Genomic DNA, 17,455 nt, shown 5'->3' with positions numbered 1-17,455 from the left:
AGTTACGGAGATCCAGAGTTTCACTCAAATTGTTGACTGCATATACAGTTAGGAAGTAAACATTCGGTTTGAAAACCAAGTTCAGTTTTAGGATGGGAGGACAAGGACTGATATAAGTTATTTACAGTATTTATTCTTTGTAGAACTACTGCTGCATGCACGTCTTAACAACCAACTCACGTCAATCCAGTCTCAATCCATAGATTTTGTGTAAGCCAATACCTCTGTCGAATAAAATAATTTATTTTATTTATTAACAAGTTTGAAGCACATTATGGCTTGCTTTTTACCAAAAGTGTATGAAAACCTATTGTAGAACAAATTCAACAGACCTGATGAAGGTAGCTCAGCTATTGAAACCAAACAATTATTTATCAAAAATTGAGACTGTTTTTAAATAGTACAAGGAACGTGACACATTAAACAAAATTTTTCTTGTTGCAAGTGTGTGCCATGTTATCTATTTGATGACACATGATGACGGATTTTATTATATCTGACACAGTTTTTGAAAGAAACCACAATTGTTTTGATTAGTATATTATTTTTACTTTTACTAATTTCTTTAAAATTTGGTACTTATTTTTAGTTTCACTTCTGTGCCCATTTGAACTCCACTAACCCCTATACAGTAATTTACACTGATGACCTAAAATATTATAACTACCTGCTTAATAGCTTGTTTGTCCCTTGGGACTGAAACACATCTGCATATCAGGGATCCAACAGTTTGTAGGTAGGTTTGTAGAGTTATGTGACTTTAGATGTCTACACATAGGTCATGTAATTAGTGTAAATAACGGGCCTCTGATTTGTGTATGGTGTGATTGTACCCGACAGTGACCCAGATGAGTTCCATAGGATTTACATCAGGCAGATTTGGTTGCTGGGACATCAATGTGAGTGCACTATAATGTTCCTCAAACTACTTTAGCATTGTTCTGGTTCCGAGGCATGGACAATTATACTGCCAGAAGATGACATCGCTGTCAGGGAAGATATCAAGCATGAAAGGACACAGGTGGTTCGCAGCTTTAAGGGTGTGTTCGATTACTACCACAGATTCCACACACTTGCGGAAGAATGTCTCCCATAGCTTAATACTGCTCCCACCAGCCTGTGTCCGTGATGTGCTGCATGTTTGGAGCTGCCATTCACCTCGATGACGGTTTTTGTGGAGGTGACCATTAACCTAGTGTACCAAAAATGTGATTCACACGAGGAGCCGACATGTTTCCATTGATCAATGGTTGAATGCAGGTGTTCCCTTGCCTGCTGCAGTTGTAATTGACGATGTAAACATGTGAACATGTAGGGGTGGTTTGCTGCGGAGCTCTATGTTCAACAATGTAGGATGAATGGTGTACTCCAAAACACTGTTGCGTGCATCAGCATTGTGCTCTTTCAGCAGAGATGCCACAGATCACCATCTATGCTACTGTACAGAGCAGACAAGCCTCCGAACTCCACGTTCGGTGAAGAGTCGTAGATATTTATCTATTTAGTGCCTAGTGGTAATTTCACTGTCCTTCTACCTCATTCCACAGGTGCTCACGACAGTAGCACCTTAACATTCGACCAGCTTTGCTCTGTTTGAGATGCTCATTCACAGGCTTTGCGCAATAATAGTCTGTCCTTTGTCAAAGTCACTTATCTCAGTGGATTTCCCCATTTGCAGCCCATATCTTCGCTGGGGTGATCCCCCATCCATGTGTGCACTGCTTACTACCATCTCATGCACCGGCAGTGCAACCAGGTGGCAACCAATATCTCGGTGAGCAGTGGTCATAATGTTTTGGCTTATCAGTATAATAGTGCTGACTTCGTATTCTATTTGCTGCTAGTGTGTTGGTAGGAGAACTGCTGTTACACCTCTGTTTCAGCTCAAATTTCTCTAATTGTAGTGCCATTGTATATGTGAGGGGAAACAAAATGTTTGTTTTGACTCATCTTGGAACAACATTTGCACAATTGTAACAGTAGGCATTTTCATATTGCAAATATTTGTAATGTAGTATCACTCACTGAGATGTTTACATATTTTACGACGTTTAGGTGCTGATCAAACTTTTCTCTTGTGGGTGGATTGCACTTTCTTAGTATTATTACCAATGTGCCAGAAGAATGAAATACAATTAAAATACAATTCCGAAAACCTTTGAAGAAGAGACTGGAGAAGTAAAGAAGGTGTAAAATGGGAAAGAATAGTTTGCATCAAGTGCATTAGGTAAAATGGATAAATATAGGAAATAGAAGAATGCTCTCTCTACAGAAGACAGAAAAAAATCAGTAAGCAGAATTGAATAATGAAGTAAGATGATCAACTGATGAGGCTAGAGAGAAATTGGTAAGGAATCAGTGTTGAGCAGATTGAAGAAATGAAAAAGCAAAGAAAATTAGAAGCAATGTACAGAAGAGTTAATACAAAAAAAGTATGCATACATGGTTTACTCATTACAAATGGGAAGATGACATGCTTACATAAAGGAAATAAGCAAGTATCGATTACATATGATGGAGAATTATGAGAGGCACAAGATCATTGCAAGTAAGATTGAAGCATGAATTAGAATGTGACAAAATGGGCTGTGGACTAAAGATCTTTAGATGTGAAGTGGAGAAAGCCATTAAGAAGCTCATAAAAAAGACAGTTAGCTGTAGCTAAATGCCAGTCGAAGGTCTAAAGGTCTTGGGAAACGGAGCAGTATCCACACTGACCAACCTTATCAATAGAATATATGGTGAAGGGGTTTGTCTTGAAGATTTTGTATTCTAGTGTCTTTATCAAAGAACTACAATGCCAAAGATAATAAGACAGTTAATTTCCTATGCCACTTTACAAAGGCTGTTTGAAGCCTTGTAATTGAAGATGATGAAGGAAATCGAGGAAAACTTGGGTGAGTGTCAGTTTGGACTTAGTAAAGGGAAAGAAACACAAGATGCTATCCAATGTTTGAGACTATAACAAAGAAGTTAACAAGAGATGTTTGCATCTGTTTCAGTGACCAGGGAAAAGCCTTTTGCAGAGAGGACTTGTCGAAGACCTTGAATGATATTTAGTAGATGAGAATGACTGGAGGCTGATAAACTAACTCTAAGAGAAAAAAAGTCACCAATACTGTACCCTAATTGTGCTGAGTTATTAGTTATTTAGGAAGTTTGGCAATTGAAAATAGAAGCTGTGTGGAGGAAATGTGAAAAAGAGGTTTCAAAAGTACTTGGATAATTCTAAAATTTGGTTATGGAGAAACATGTTAAAAATAAAATTGACTGAAAGTGATGGAAGAAGAAGCATTGCTAAGCTTTAGAGAGGAAGGAAAGCTATTGAAAATATTAGGGATGAAGGATAGTAGTACAAAGAAATTGCCTGAAAAGAAAAACTGTTGAAGGAAAGATAGTAGGGAAGAGAGGGAGAGGAAGAAGAGAACTTGAAATACTGGATGACATTAAAAATAGAGTTGAATTACTAGCAAATTAAGGAAGAGGCATAGAGCAGATAAAAATGGAGAGACTCAGTACCTGTCATTAGGCAGATGTACTAAAGAAGAAATATTCTTACAAACTCACAATCTGACCTCTCTCTTGGGAGGTCATAGTACGTATCAAAACTCACTCTCTTGCATTTGGAACAGAGAGAAAAATCATCTAAACGAAAGGCCTGCATTTCCTCCACTAGTCACAACTGGCAGAAATCGAGACTGGCACAGACATTCCGATGCCACCTGCATATATGACATCAATGGCTGCTGTACTACTATGCGAAAGTCAGTGAGAAACCACCTCATTTAGCACATTCGAATGTTTACTAAAAATCATGATGGCTTCTTCCTTGGAGGAATATACTAGAGATAAAATTAGCTATTCAGGTGAGAACTACTTAGGAACAGCTATCAGACAAAAGAGAGTGGTAATTAAAATGGGCACGTGAAATGTTACAATGTTAAGGCATTTTGAAAAACTACAAAATGTAAAAGAAGGAATGGTAATGATTCAGATAGATATAAGCTGTTTTCAAAAAGAAACCAAGCTTTTTGAAATAGTATGCCAACCTGCAGAGGGAGGACACTGCTGCTATTGAGCACATGTAGCAAAAGGTTTGGACAACAAACTGCTATAGCCTCATTTCACTGTGACCATTAGTGCCTGAGCTACAGCCTTACAGTTGTTAAGTGGGTGGACAAAGGGTCGTCTTGTCCAGCAAAACCATGTATGAGTCTGGTCAAAGATCAAGATGATGGTTGGTTGGTTGTGGTCACGTTTTTTTATTGCAGAGGCATTGTCCATTTAGGAGTTTGTACCACCTGGTCGGATGGTAAACAAGGAAGTCTACCAGCAAATATTAGCACGTTTCAGTGATGCTGTGTGCAGGAAAGGCCTGAATTGTGGAAAAATCAACTTGGATATTTCCTCATGACAGTACACTGGCGCACATGTCACTCCTTGTTCCCAGCTATCAAGCAAAACATCACATTATCATTGTGCCCCATCCACCATATTGTCTAGACCTAGCCCCTGCAGACTTTTCTCTGTTTCCCAAACTTAAAACCACATTGAAAGAATGCTGTTTTCAAACCGAAGAAGAGACTGTGAACAGTGCAACAAGAGACCTGTGTGCCATTCCAGAAAATGCCTTCCACCATGCTTTCCAAAAGTTTATACTTCTGTAAAACAAAGATCAGTTATCCAAGTATTGAGACTGATAGTGATCATAACCTAGTACTAACAAAATGTCAGTTGAAAAACAGCAAGAGTGGATAGATGTGAAAAATTACTGCAAAATTAGTGTAGTGTCACATGCTTGAAAAGTACCTACATAGAAGACAGCAGCACTTTTGGGTTTCACCAAGATGACTTGGTACGCCACAGGTTGGTGTTTACAAGATACCCTGCTAGTTTTGCCTTTCATTCACCAGGCAGGCAACATCTGCAGACCACAAGAGATGCATGGAATTGTAATCTGGAGGAAGTTTTCGATGATGTGGAATGCAAATGGAAAGAAATATTTTCCTTTCTTGAGTAGTGGTGGTACTATCAATGTGGATAGAAGTAATTGACATGATTCGATCAGTATCTGAATCAGGTGCTAATGAAATGGAAACCAGTTGGTGGCTGTAATAACATATAAACAAAAGAAAACTAAGGTAATGGTATGCACAGCTGATGGGCATGATGGATAGCATAATCTTATACTCGGACAAGAGACTCTTGACGAGAAAGAACAAGTTTTGCTAACTTGGAAGTAGAATAGTTAAAAAAGTGTGATGTAAGGTAGACATTGTAGGATTGGTTGCTGGAAGGAAAAGGGCATTGTTTAAAAAGAAACAGCTGCTAATATCTAAAAATATAAAACTTGAGACCAAAAAAGATTCACGAAAAGCTACAAGTCTCTGAAAGGTTATGTTACAGAAGACTGTGTAAGATCAGATGAATTGACTGAATAACAAATAATGTGAGGAAACAGTTGGGCACATAAGTCATTGCTGAAAACTGTAGTTGAAGGCATGGTCAAAGGAAAGAACTGGAGTGCAAGTCCTAAACATGAACATTAAGGAAAATCATTGATAATATAGGATGCTGCAGCTAAGTGTAAATGAAGGCAACAGCTGGTGAGCAACAGGAATGGAGATATTCTTAAAACAGGCTTGATGAACATAACAACTGTATTTTTTGTGGGGCTCAACAGCTAAGTGGTGAATGTCTTGCTGCATATCTGAAAAGTCAAGGGATTCAACCTTTAGTTGGCTAGTCATAGGATTTTTCTGTCGTGTGTTGGCTCTGTGATTTGTGCATGTGAAAAATACGAAGTTGTGCCGCAATACAGTGTCCACATTAGACTGTATGTACTTCCAATAACTTCATTTTCTGTTCCATTCTTCTTCAAAAGACACAAGAAGTTTTGTCGTCAATAAAGGATTTGAAACTTTTTTGGTGTGCAAAATTAATCACAGTATATACAAATAATAGTTTTTACCCCAAGTTTGAACTGAATCATCACCTTGGCCTCCTTATTAAGAGTTAGAATTATACTTTATTAGGAAGATTTTATTTTTAAAAGCATGAAAAAACAGTCTTTTGGATGATTTCAGATTATCAATATAGTTGTAATGTCACACATTCAGAAAGATCTGCATGTGGTACTTCTTTAAGTACCCAACAACTTGCCAGTGGTTTTTCTCTTAGATACACATGGTACATCCTTGATGAAGTGGCATGTAGGAAGCCCAATGCCTGTGTGACCTGAGAGATGTGTGTCCCATTTGTCTGATTGTGATGAAATGTCCTGATATTGCATGTGTTCGCATCCAGTGCCTGACTGTCACACTAATGCCAAGTACAAAACTGACATTTCAGTCACAAGACATGCCGAATTATTCTGGTTGCTCTTTTGAGAGAATCACTGTATTGCCAGTTCAGCAACTGTTTCTAGCACAATTGCTCATTAGTGTAGAATAAGAGCAGAAGAAATGTTGCGTGATATAGAAAATAAATGCTGATGGGACAAAGCCAGCACTTCACCAACCAGTGACACAGAAGAAAACTACTAACTCTTGCTTTTTTTTTTAGTTTAATTTTGTTTTTGTCCTAGAAATATGACAAGCATTGCTTGAATCAAATGTTCATTTGAAGCACTGTAAGTAAGTCTCTTGGCCCAATGCCCCTACCCGCCGCGCCCTCCAATTTCTTGAGGATGTTACAAATTTTATATATGTAAATCTTCATGCATACACTGCTGCAGAAAGAAAGATTCATGCCATAAATCTGTAATTATTATTACTTTGCTTTACAGTTATGTTTCACAACGTCATTGCCATTGCCACTACCGAACAACCTCATTAATTTATTATTAATTTATCAAGTTTATTGTTAAGATTGAATGCCTGTAAAAACCTTATTGACATGAAAAACTAGCCACAGTGTTTGCAACAGACATAATTCTTCAACATGACCTTTCTTCCAGGAGTGGTAGTACAGCAATTATGCCAGAGAGCTTATGTGAAGTTTGCAAAGTAGGAACGAGCAATTAGTAGAATTGAAGCTGTGAGAGCGAGTCGTGGTTCGTGCCTGGCTGACTAAGCGCATTGTCCGTGAAATGCAAGGTTCTGAGTTCAAGTCTCGGCTCGACACACTGTTTTAATCTGTCTAGAGATGTAATAATTGCAGATTCTGCATCCTCAACTTACATCACATATCCATCTGTGAGTATCTCTGTAATTCTGTAGCTGTGAAGCCCCATTCAGCACTTCTTTTCAGACTATTTCCTCACATTAACAAATGTGTTATTAATATTTCGTTTTCTGTGGCTAACTAATATGACTGTCTCTTATCTTCTCTTGCTGCTCCTGTCATGATGTAATTTTCCAGGACTATAGACAAAGTACATTTAGTTTGTGTGCTGGCATCCAAGGTTTACAATTTACCATACTGGTTGTATTATTTGTTTAAAGTGCGTACAATCACTTTGTATTATCTCTGTGTTAGATGCTCCGTGTTGAAGAGATATTAGTCCTTAAACTTAAGTCCAATTAGGGTCCTGTGACTATCTCATTATCAGTATTTTTTTTCTGTGTTACAAAATCATTACAGATCCCTCTTCTATTGATATTCAGATCGATTCCACTCTATTCAGCTTCTCTTATCAAGTCCCTGCTCATATGCTCATGTTTTATACATTTCTGTTTCCTTGTAATGTTACACTATCTGCATATCAGAGGTTGACTGAATGTAGTTTCCTTCACAAAGGTCTCAGTGTTGGAAAATGCATGCTGATCTTATGCGCTGTCAACATTTAGGCATGTTGTTTCTTGCAATACATAGTACCCAGGAGTATGAGCTGTATGCTCTGCATTTACCAGCTGTGGAAACAAATGCCATTTCATGTGCGAACCCAAAATCTCACACCAGTGTGATTGAATATCATCATCTTGCTCTTCCAGCGATATTGAATGGCTATATGTCCTTATCATGTAGTTATTTATTGTTAATATTAGTATTGACAGCTTTTAAACATATTAAGAGCCTGAGAGGTCATTTTTCCATATGGGTACTCTTCTTGTTTGAGGTGTCTTCAACTGAATATCAGTTGAAGCATACAGTGGTGGATTGCATTTTAAATATGTTTGTGTAAAAGCAGTCAGCACAGGTGATGCTTGCATTGTCTACCTATATACTGTGCATGATCATGTATAGAGCAGCAAGATGAGTGCTTTATTGATTCTATGTGTGCTGCAATTAGTTTAATCTTATCTCTGCAGTTCTTTTGAGCGTGATACACATGGGTTGAATTATATACCTTGAGTCTTCACTTAATACTTCTTTTTGCCCATTTTTAAATAGTTTCCGTACAAGTAAGCAAGCTATCATAGGTTGATTGGCATCTATTTTCAAATTTCTGCTAATTCACATTTTTCAGTATTTTGGTGGTACCGTACTGTGAGTCTAACAAATCTGTGATTATTTATGCCACTCTACTTTGTGTATGTTCAATAAGCTCTGTTAGTCCTATTTTGTATGTGTCTTATGCCCTAGGATAAGGTGGGATGGGATCCACAAACGAATTGTAAGAATGACTGCATTTTCCAAGTGTTTTGCCAGTGAACCCAAGTCTTAACACCTGCTTCATGTAAGACTGAACTAATGTAGTCATTCAATTTCATGTTCCCACAAATTGTTACACTCAGGTATTTGTATGAGTCAATTGATTCCAGTTGCTACTCACTCGTATTGAAATCATAGGATACTACTATTTTGCATTTTGTAAAGTGCAGAGCTTTACATTTCTGTACATTTAAAGCAACTTGTCAGTCTTTGCACCACTTTGAAATCTTATCGAGATCTGATAGGGCATTTGTGCAGCTTTTTTCAGACATTTATCATAGATAACTACATCGTCTGCAAAGAAACTGAAGTTACCATTAATTTTGTGTGTCAAATCATTAATACACAAATTTATATCAAAACATTTTACTTTTACAAGAACTCTGTGTCAGAAACTCGCATTGCATTTTGTTGCATTTAACCCATTTCTGCCTGAATTAATTTTCACTTCTGAATTTTACAAATGAGATATTTATTTGTTCCTTATCATTGATGAAATGTACTATAACAAGCTAAACAAAAACGTAATTCATGTTCCCACGAGGGTAACATATATGTCACACTAGGCAGATCATATATTTTAAGTGGAATACAAGACAGTTAATAAAATAAAGCAATGTATGTCATTTATATTATGTATAGGCAACAGCATTCATTTTCTGTGATAGTGGTATTAAACAATGCACGAACCAACATCACATTTGCAGCACTCTATTCATGGCGTTCCTTTGCAGTTTTCTGCAGTGCAGCATCTTGTTTTTTTCTGTAGCACCATAGCTACCAGATGATTTTTTTTTTTTTCACCGTATCTGATGTCATGCAGCACTCTACCTTAATATAATAACGAAAACCTCAGGCACCTATCAAGGACAACACCCAAACCATGCAACCCCACCTTTTGCCTTCTTCCTAACATTCACAAACCCAATCATCCTGGCCATCCTATAGTTCATGGCTTCAAAGCACCCACCGAACGTAATTTTGCCTTAGTTGATCAGCACCTGCAACCCATAGTACAAAGACTCCTCTCCTATATCAAAGATACCAACCATTTCCAAGATTGTTGGTAATCTGTGACCATCCTACTCCCACCACACACCTTGCGTGTCACCATAGATGCCACCTCCTTCCATACCAATATCCCCCAGATACATGGTCTGTCTACTGCTGAACATTTCCTCAGTCAGCACCCACCTGATTCCAAACCTATGACATCCTTCCTACTCACCTTAATCATTTTTATACTTACCAACAACTACTTCACCTTTGAGAGGCAGACTTACAAACAGATCCATGGTACAGCCATGGTAACTAGGGTGGCTCCTTCCTACACCAACCCTTTCATGGGTTGCTTGGAGGGGTCTTTCCTGGGATCCATTGGCCTTCAACTCATGGTTTGGTTCAGATACATTGACGACATTTTTACCATATGGACTCATGGTGAGGCCAATTTGTTAAAATCTCTGGAATCTCTGAATACCGTCTCCCAATAAAATTTCACATGGTCCTGCTCTGAGTCCCATGCCACTTTCTGTGATTTTGATCTCGTCCTCAGCAAAGACCAGTTACACACTTCCGTCCACATTAAACCTACCAACAAACAACAGTACTTACATTTTGACAGTACCATCCTTTCCATGTCAAACATTCCCTTCCATACAGCCATGGCATCTGAGGCAAATGTATTTGTTTGGATGCAGACTCTTTACAGCAACACACCACACTCACCTCAAGCCTTCACTGCACGGAATTACCCCACCAGCCTAGTTCAAAAATAAATTTCCTGGGCCATCACATCCAATCCTGGTACTGCTGACCCCTCCAAAAAACAACTTCGGAGCACACCACTGGTGACTCAGTATTATCCCAGTCTGGAATGTATTAATCAGCTACTTCAACTTCCTAAAATGATGCCCTGCAATGAGATCCATTCTGTCTGAAATTTTGCCCACCACACCTCGAATAGCTTTTCACCGCCCTCCCAATCTCCAAAATATTCTTCTCAGATCCAATCCTTCTGCACCCATCTCCCTACCCTATGGCTTGTGCCCCAGTGACCGTCCCCACTGCAAGACTTGCCTTTTGCACCCTCCTACCACCACTTATACGAGGGTTGGAACTTTAATAGTGGCAAGTATTTATTCACAACCGATACAAAAGAGTTACATGTTTGCACCTGTTACTGTCCTTCAAAGTAGTCACTAGCATTGTGTAGAACCCAGCAATATGGAAGGCGTAGTATACCGTTAGCAGAGCCTGTTCTGTTGATCGTGCAAATGGAGCGGTCTACTTCCTGTCGAATCTCTGGAACAGTTCTGAAGCGAATGCCACCAAGTGGTTCCTTCATCTTTGGAATTGAATCAAAGTCACAAGGACTAAGTCCGGGGAGTATGGTGGATGGTACAGTACTTCCCAGTCCCATCGACCAAACAGAGCAGCCACAGCTTGCACTGCATGCACCCGCACATTGTTGTGCAAAATGATGGTGGATTGTGCAGAAAGTGTTGCTGCTTCTTTTGCAAAACTGGTCACAGGTGATGTTCCAAAACGAACAGTAATACTGTGCATTTGATTCCAAAGATGATGGAACCACTTTGTGGCACTCGCTTCAGAACTGTTCCAGAGATTCAACAGGCAGTAGACAGCACTATTCGCACCATCAACAAAACAGGCTCTGCTAACAGTATACTGTGCCTTCCACATCACGAGCAACGGGTTCTACACAAAACTGGTGACTACTTTGAAGGACAGTAACAGGTGCAAACATGTAACTCTTTCGTATCGGTTGTGAATAAATAGTTGCCACTATTTAAGTTCCAACCCTCGTAGCAACCCTGTAACTGTCAAAACATATACTATCAAAGGGAGAGCCACCTATGAAAAGACACATGTCTTGTACTAGCTGTTATGTAAACACTGTTCAACCTTTTACATCGGCATGATTAACACCAAATTATCAGTTAGAATGAATGGGCATAGGCAGAGGGTGTATACTGGCAACACACAGTATCCTATTGCAGAGCATGTTCTACAACATGACACATGACCTCGGCACCTGTCTCACCACATGCGCCATTTGAATTCTCCCCCCGGACACCAGTTTCTCAAAATTCCACAGGAGGGAACTAGTGCTACAACACGTCCTTGGTTCTCGCCACCCACCTGGGCTTAATTTATGTTAATTTCTTCCATCTCAGCATTTCTTCACAGCAACTACTCTTTTTCTTCACTCCATTTTAGTTTTCTACATCTTTCATTGTTTTACCCATCTATTTTTTGCCCCCCCCCCTCCCACCTTTGTTATGTACAATGTACTTAGCTTTTTCACTCTTATTAACTCATGCTTGGTGTTTAAGCAGTAATCTCTGACTGGCATATTACCCTGTCTCCCACCTCTCTAAGCTCTCGGGTTTTCAAATCTCGTCTGATGCAGTCCCCAAGAATCAGTCTTTCCTTCTCATCCTATGCGGTAAGTCTCCCCTCACCCCACAGTTTTGGGTGACTTTCCCGAAGTCTACTCCTTGTCCTAGACCTCTCCAGTCCTTTTCCTCAACCTCTCTTCCTTCTCCTTCAACCCTTCTGCCTGAAGAAGGAGCCACTGGCTCTGAAAACTCGCCTATTTACAATCTTCTTTTGTGTGTGTGTTTTGCCACCACGTGGTGAGTAGATTTTTTATATATCCAGTTAAATTACTCTACCTTAATATGGATTACCTGCAGGGTGACAAGGACCTCTAGTGGATGTTGCATTGGAAGTCAGGTAACATTTCACAATGTAGTGCTGAAATGGCAGTTGTGCCATATTCATACCAGTTTTTCTGTAGAGAAGCCACACATTATGTACAGACACAACCAGTAGCCACGTAAAAACTGGCCACCATCATTTCTTTCCTCTGATGCTCACTGTATATAACACTATATTTTCATCCACTTGGTCATTACGCTACATATTTGTGTTGCATTCTCCAATAACATGGGGTCCCGGTACAAGTATTCTTTTCTTATTTTGTCTTGAATATCAGCTTACAGAGCTCACTGGATTGATCCCATGGTTGGTCGAAGCAACTGTTACTGCAGAATTATGTAGTCATCTGGTAATAATCATTCCACTTTCCTTGCTCCTCTTGTGATCAAAATCTCCTCTCTTATTTCTTTTGGACATTGTCTTAGGAGTAAGTTGACATTCTTTAGGCCAATGATTGTGACGAATAGTGCCAGTTGCACCATAACATCATTCTTTTAGGTGAACCAACAATGTTGGCAAGATAACAGATTGTCAAAATAAAACCTGTAGGGCAGATTTTTTATTTTTATCAGGAAGTGAATCAATCATCTGAACCAAAGGTGCAGCACATTTTCCAAATGCTTTCTTGTACACTTTGTTTCTTTTTTTGTATATTTGAAAATCCACTAGATAACCAGTGTTTGTGCTTAGGCACCATGCTTTGTACCAAAATCTAATGGGTTTATGTTTCAGAAATTGTTTGTATCCACGCATGCCAAAATGCTTTATTATGCTCTCATCATAATCCAAATCTTGCTCAGGCTGAAAGTGGAGAGAAAACACATTTCTTAACATTCTGTTAATCATCTCTCATGTTTAATGGAAGATCGTTGATACGTACTGGCCTTCAAAGTAATCACTAACACACTTCTGAGCATCAGTTGTAAAACTGTTGGAAACTTGGATATCCAGCAACATGTGATCATGATGCTTCAAGAGATTCCACAAGAACTGTTTGCTGTCAGAAATGTGTTGGTGATTACCTTGATGGCCAGAAAATGTATTTTGTTTGTAGCTCTAAGTAGAAATATCAAAATATAGGAAAAGACAGATTGCTACTTACTGTAAAGAAAACACGTCAAGTTGCAGACAGGCGTACTTAAAAGATACATAAAGCTTACAGCCACGTCCTTCATCAGTAAAAGAGACACACAGGCCATTCACACACACACACACACACACACACACACACACACACACACACACACACACAAGCAAGCGCACCTCGCATGCACACGACGACCAACTCCAGCATCTCGGGCCAGGATGCTGGAGTTTGTGGTAGTGGATGTGTGGGGTGTGCTTGCTTGTGTGTGTGAAGTGTCTCTATTTTACTGATGAAGGCTGTGGCCGAAAGCTTTATGTAGGTGTCTTCTAATTGTGGCTGTCTGCAACTTGACATGTCTTCTTTACGATAAATAGCAATCTGTCTTTTCCAACATTGTTACTCTTGTTTTCTTTAATTTCTGAGACCATTCAACAAATTTTTCAGATGCACCTTGTATTTCAAGAAAAGTGTCCGACACAAAACACCATTGATTGGCGACTCCATGGAGTGTAGCGTGCACCACGACCAAGTAGTGGATAGAATGGGAAGGAAAATCAGCATTGGCCGTATTTTGTTGTTTTATTGGCAGCAAAATTGATTTTCAGTCACTTAGTGACCATCCTCAGTGCTAAAAGTTAAAAATTTTCGCATAACGATCAGAGTGTATAAAACAGAAAATCACAACTACACCTGCGTGAACATAACAGTCTGTATGAACGTACCTGTAATATACAATTAAAATTGGTAGGCATTAGTATCAAGATATAACCACAAGCTTAGAGCGATCACATAAACTGAGGCTGCTGTTTACATGCACCTGTACAACAGACCTCGGTGTGACAGGGCTTGGAACGCCCTCTATGTGACATGTGTCATGTGAAGACTTAATATTATTGGTTTTGCAAGATATTAACACATTAACACAAAATACCTCTTGTGCATTTGTGAATCATGAAGTAATTAAAATTTAAAATGTATGTAAAAAACCTAGCAAACAAAGGGGGAAGGAAACATCTAAAATATACTGGAGTATTGTTGGTATAAAACCAACTTACAAAACATAAAACAGATTGATAATAAGTTGTCAGAGTGCAGGACAAGTAAAAGAGAAAAAGAAAAGGAAAAAGAATAATATATGAATAACATGAAATGAGGTATAACACAGTTTTTTAAAAAAAACCTAGTACCCACCATCTGGCGTGGGAAGTTAGAAGTACAATGTTCGTGATTTACGTAAAATGTTATGTTAAGACTAAGGAGTCAAATATATAAAAATAGTAATAGTACGAAGATGCCATTACGTAATAATTAAAATGCCGTGAAACACAGTATTCATTACAAAAAAGTTTTGAAGGTGTAAACAAACAATTTTGTTATCATATTTAACAGACTTGATGATGTACCTCTCATTTGTCCCTTTGGATAAGCTAACATTATTATAACAACGGTTATACGCTTCCGCACAAGCACTGGGTCAGAACTCATACATAACATGACATCAAACATACACAGTTGCTTAATGTAAAACATAGAACCCACAATTTGGCATGGGAAGTTAGAAGTATATCGTTCTTGATTTACATAAAATATTACGTTAAAACTGAGGAGTCGAATTTATAAAAAAGTATTTCTAACTTCCCACGCCAGATGGTGGGTACTATGTTTTTTAAAAAACTGTGTTATACCTCATTTTATGTTATCAATATATTATTCTTTTTCCTTTTCTTTTTCTCTTTTACTTGTCCTGCACTCTGAAAACTTATTATCAATCTGTTCTATGTTTTGTAAGTTGGTTTTATACAAACAATACGCCAGTATATTTTAGGTGTTTCCTTCCCCCTTTATTTGCTAGGTTTTTTATGTACATTTTAAATTTGAATTACTTCATGATTCACAAATGCACAAGCGGTATTTTGTGTTAATATCTTGCAAAACCAGTAATATTAAGTCTTCACATGACACATGTCATTTAGACGGCATTCCAAGCCCTGTCACACCGAGGTCTGTTGTACAGGTGCATGTAAACAGCAACCTCAGTTTATGTGATCGCTCTAAGCTTGTGGTTATAGCTTGATACCAGTGCCTACCAATTTTAATTGTATATTACAGGTATGTTCATACTGACTGTTATGTTCATATGCAGGTGTAGTTGTGATTTTCTCTCTGTGATCGTTATGTGAAAATTTTTAACTTCCAGCACTGAGGATGGTCACTAAGTGACTGAAAATCGAATTTGCTGACAATAAAACAACAAAATACGGCCAATGCCGATTTTCCTTCCAATTCTATACAAAACAGAATGCTGTAGTATCTCTCCTTCACCCACCCCCATTTAACATGGTCCCAGTCAGATTCAACTCTCTTCCCTGTCTGTCGAGACCGGAAGACAGTTTTCTATTTAATACTTTCCAAACATGAACTGAACCATTGTTAAGCTTTTTCCGTACTCCCATAATGTTCCAACTTCTGTAAAAGTGTTCCATGGTCCACACAATCAAGAAAATTTCGACTGCCCTCAATCTGTTGTTCAGTCCTAATAACTTTTACTCTTTAGTTATTTAATAATTGATTCAGTTTCTTATTTGTTAGTTTCCTGTTGCTGCATATGATGTAATTATCTCCCGATACCCGCTTAAGAGTTCTGCATATTTACATGCACCAATAAAATTTTGATTTAACTTTTCGACTATTGATAAAAATGTATAAAATATTTTGCTGTTAGTGACTAACAGTTTCATTCTCACATAAAAGAGGGATAGTGTGTTGAGCAGCGACATTCTTCCCTGATTCATAATGAGCTTCCCAGTGTTCAGCCAAGCTCTTATTTCCATTTTGTGGACAATATTTTGATGACCGAGCCAGCCGTCTTCCTTAGGTGCTGCAAGTTTTGCTATTATGTGTACTTGCTGCCTGGACTCCAACCAGACTGTGAGCAAACCTCACAGCACCTGAAGAAGACAGCTGGGTTGTACATCGGAATATTGTGCAGATAATGGAAACAACAAACTGGTTGAAAACCCGAAGCACACTATTAATCAGTCACACCGAGGAAACCTGAGAGATCACATTCTGCCCTAACACCTCTTTCACAATTAACCTCGTGGTATAATGCATTATCTTAGCCTGTCTGATTACATTCTTTAGCAATTTGCAGTATTGTTTGTTGTGAAGTTCTATAATGTATTATGGCTGTCCATCATATTACGAAACAGTTGTCATTTCATCCTACACGGTATTCTAATGTCATTAGTTATCCAAACTGTTTGCTTATTGGTACTGCATATCTGCCTGAATTTTTAATGGGAAAGACCAATCAAAGTAAAAGTATATAATATTTATTGTTCTGGTTGTCTGTATTGTGAATTTATCACTAAGTTTAACCTTTGAGGCTGGCTTTAAGTTTTTGCATTGCAAGGTCACTATTTAGTACTTTGGGATATGACACTACTCAGTACCTTTCAGTATTACTATCTGTACATTATGATCTGACAGGCCATTTACTAAAATTTCTCACACTGTATGTGTTAACTAGAGCACTATCTGTGAAGATTTTGTCTACGGGGATGCTGCTGTTTCCCTGAACTGTAGTTGGAAAGTTCACTGCCTGTGCCAGGTTGTAAGATTCAAAGAAATCCATTAACATTCTTTTGTCTGCAGAATCACTCAGAAAATTTACAGTGAAATCCCTACTCGAAATTAGCCCAATGTCTACCTCAAGGATTGAGCCTACCTCAGCATTAAGTCTGAGAGGGAAACCCTGTAGTGTTAACTGGTGGAGGAGGGAATTGGTAGAGGCCAACAATCAAAAGTTTTTTCTTAGAAAATTCAGCTATGCCTGTAGCAAAACTTTCAAATACATTTACAATAACATAACTCATGTACTATGTTGATTGTTTATTTCCTAACATAATTGTCTTGGTACCAGCTGACTTAATTTGACTCACTCCATTACTGGTCTTTGACTTTTGTTGACATTATCTTATACTATCCTTTCAGGATGCTGTCCATTTAAGTTCAATTAATGTTCCA

The 17,455-nt window shown here is 38.4% G+C and overlaps 1 protein-coding gene across 6 annotated transcripts in view; it reads left to right on the top strand.

Annotated features, from left to right (window-relative positions):
• Positions 1-17,455, top strand: part of LOC126457080 (2',3'-cyclic-nucleotide 3'-phosphodiesterase-like) — a 183,323-nt gene that overhangs the window by 84,037 nt on the left and 81,831 nt on the right. Inside the window, exon 7 of one of the 6 annotated variants that reach the window (XM_050093091.1) lies at positions 6,959-7,075. The exons of 4 other annotated variants lie outside the window; for them this stretch is intronic. In XM_050093091.1, the coding sequence (XP_049949048.1) occupies positions 6,959-7,011 (53 nt within the window). In that variant the 3' untranslated portion in view covers positions 7,012-7,075. Of the gene's footprint in view, positions 1-6,958; positions 7,076-17,455 lie in introns of those variants that run through there. One more of the 6 variants, XM_050093087.1, reaches the window with a different exon arrangement.

The sequence above is a fragment of the Schistocerca serialis genome, chromosome 2 (assembly GCF_023864345.2).
Source record: "Schistocerca serialis cubense isolate TAMUIC-IGC-003099 chromosome 2, iqSchSeri2.2, whole genome shotgun sequence".
In the NCBI taxonomy this organism is placed as follows: Eukaryota; Metazoa; Arthropoda; class Insecta; order Orthoptera; family Acrididae; genus Schistocerca; species Schistocerca serialis.
Note: the sequence above shows the minus strand (reverse complement) of the source record. Positions and strands in the feature narration are given on the sequence as shown.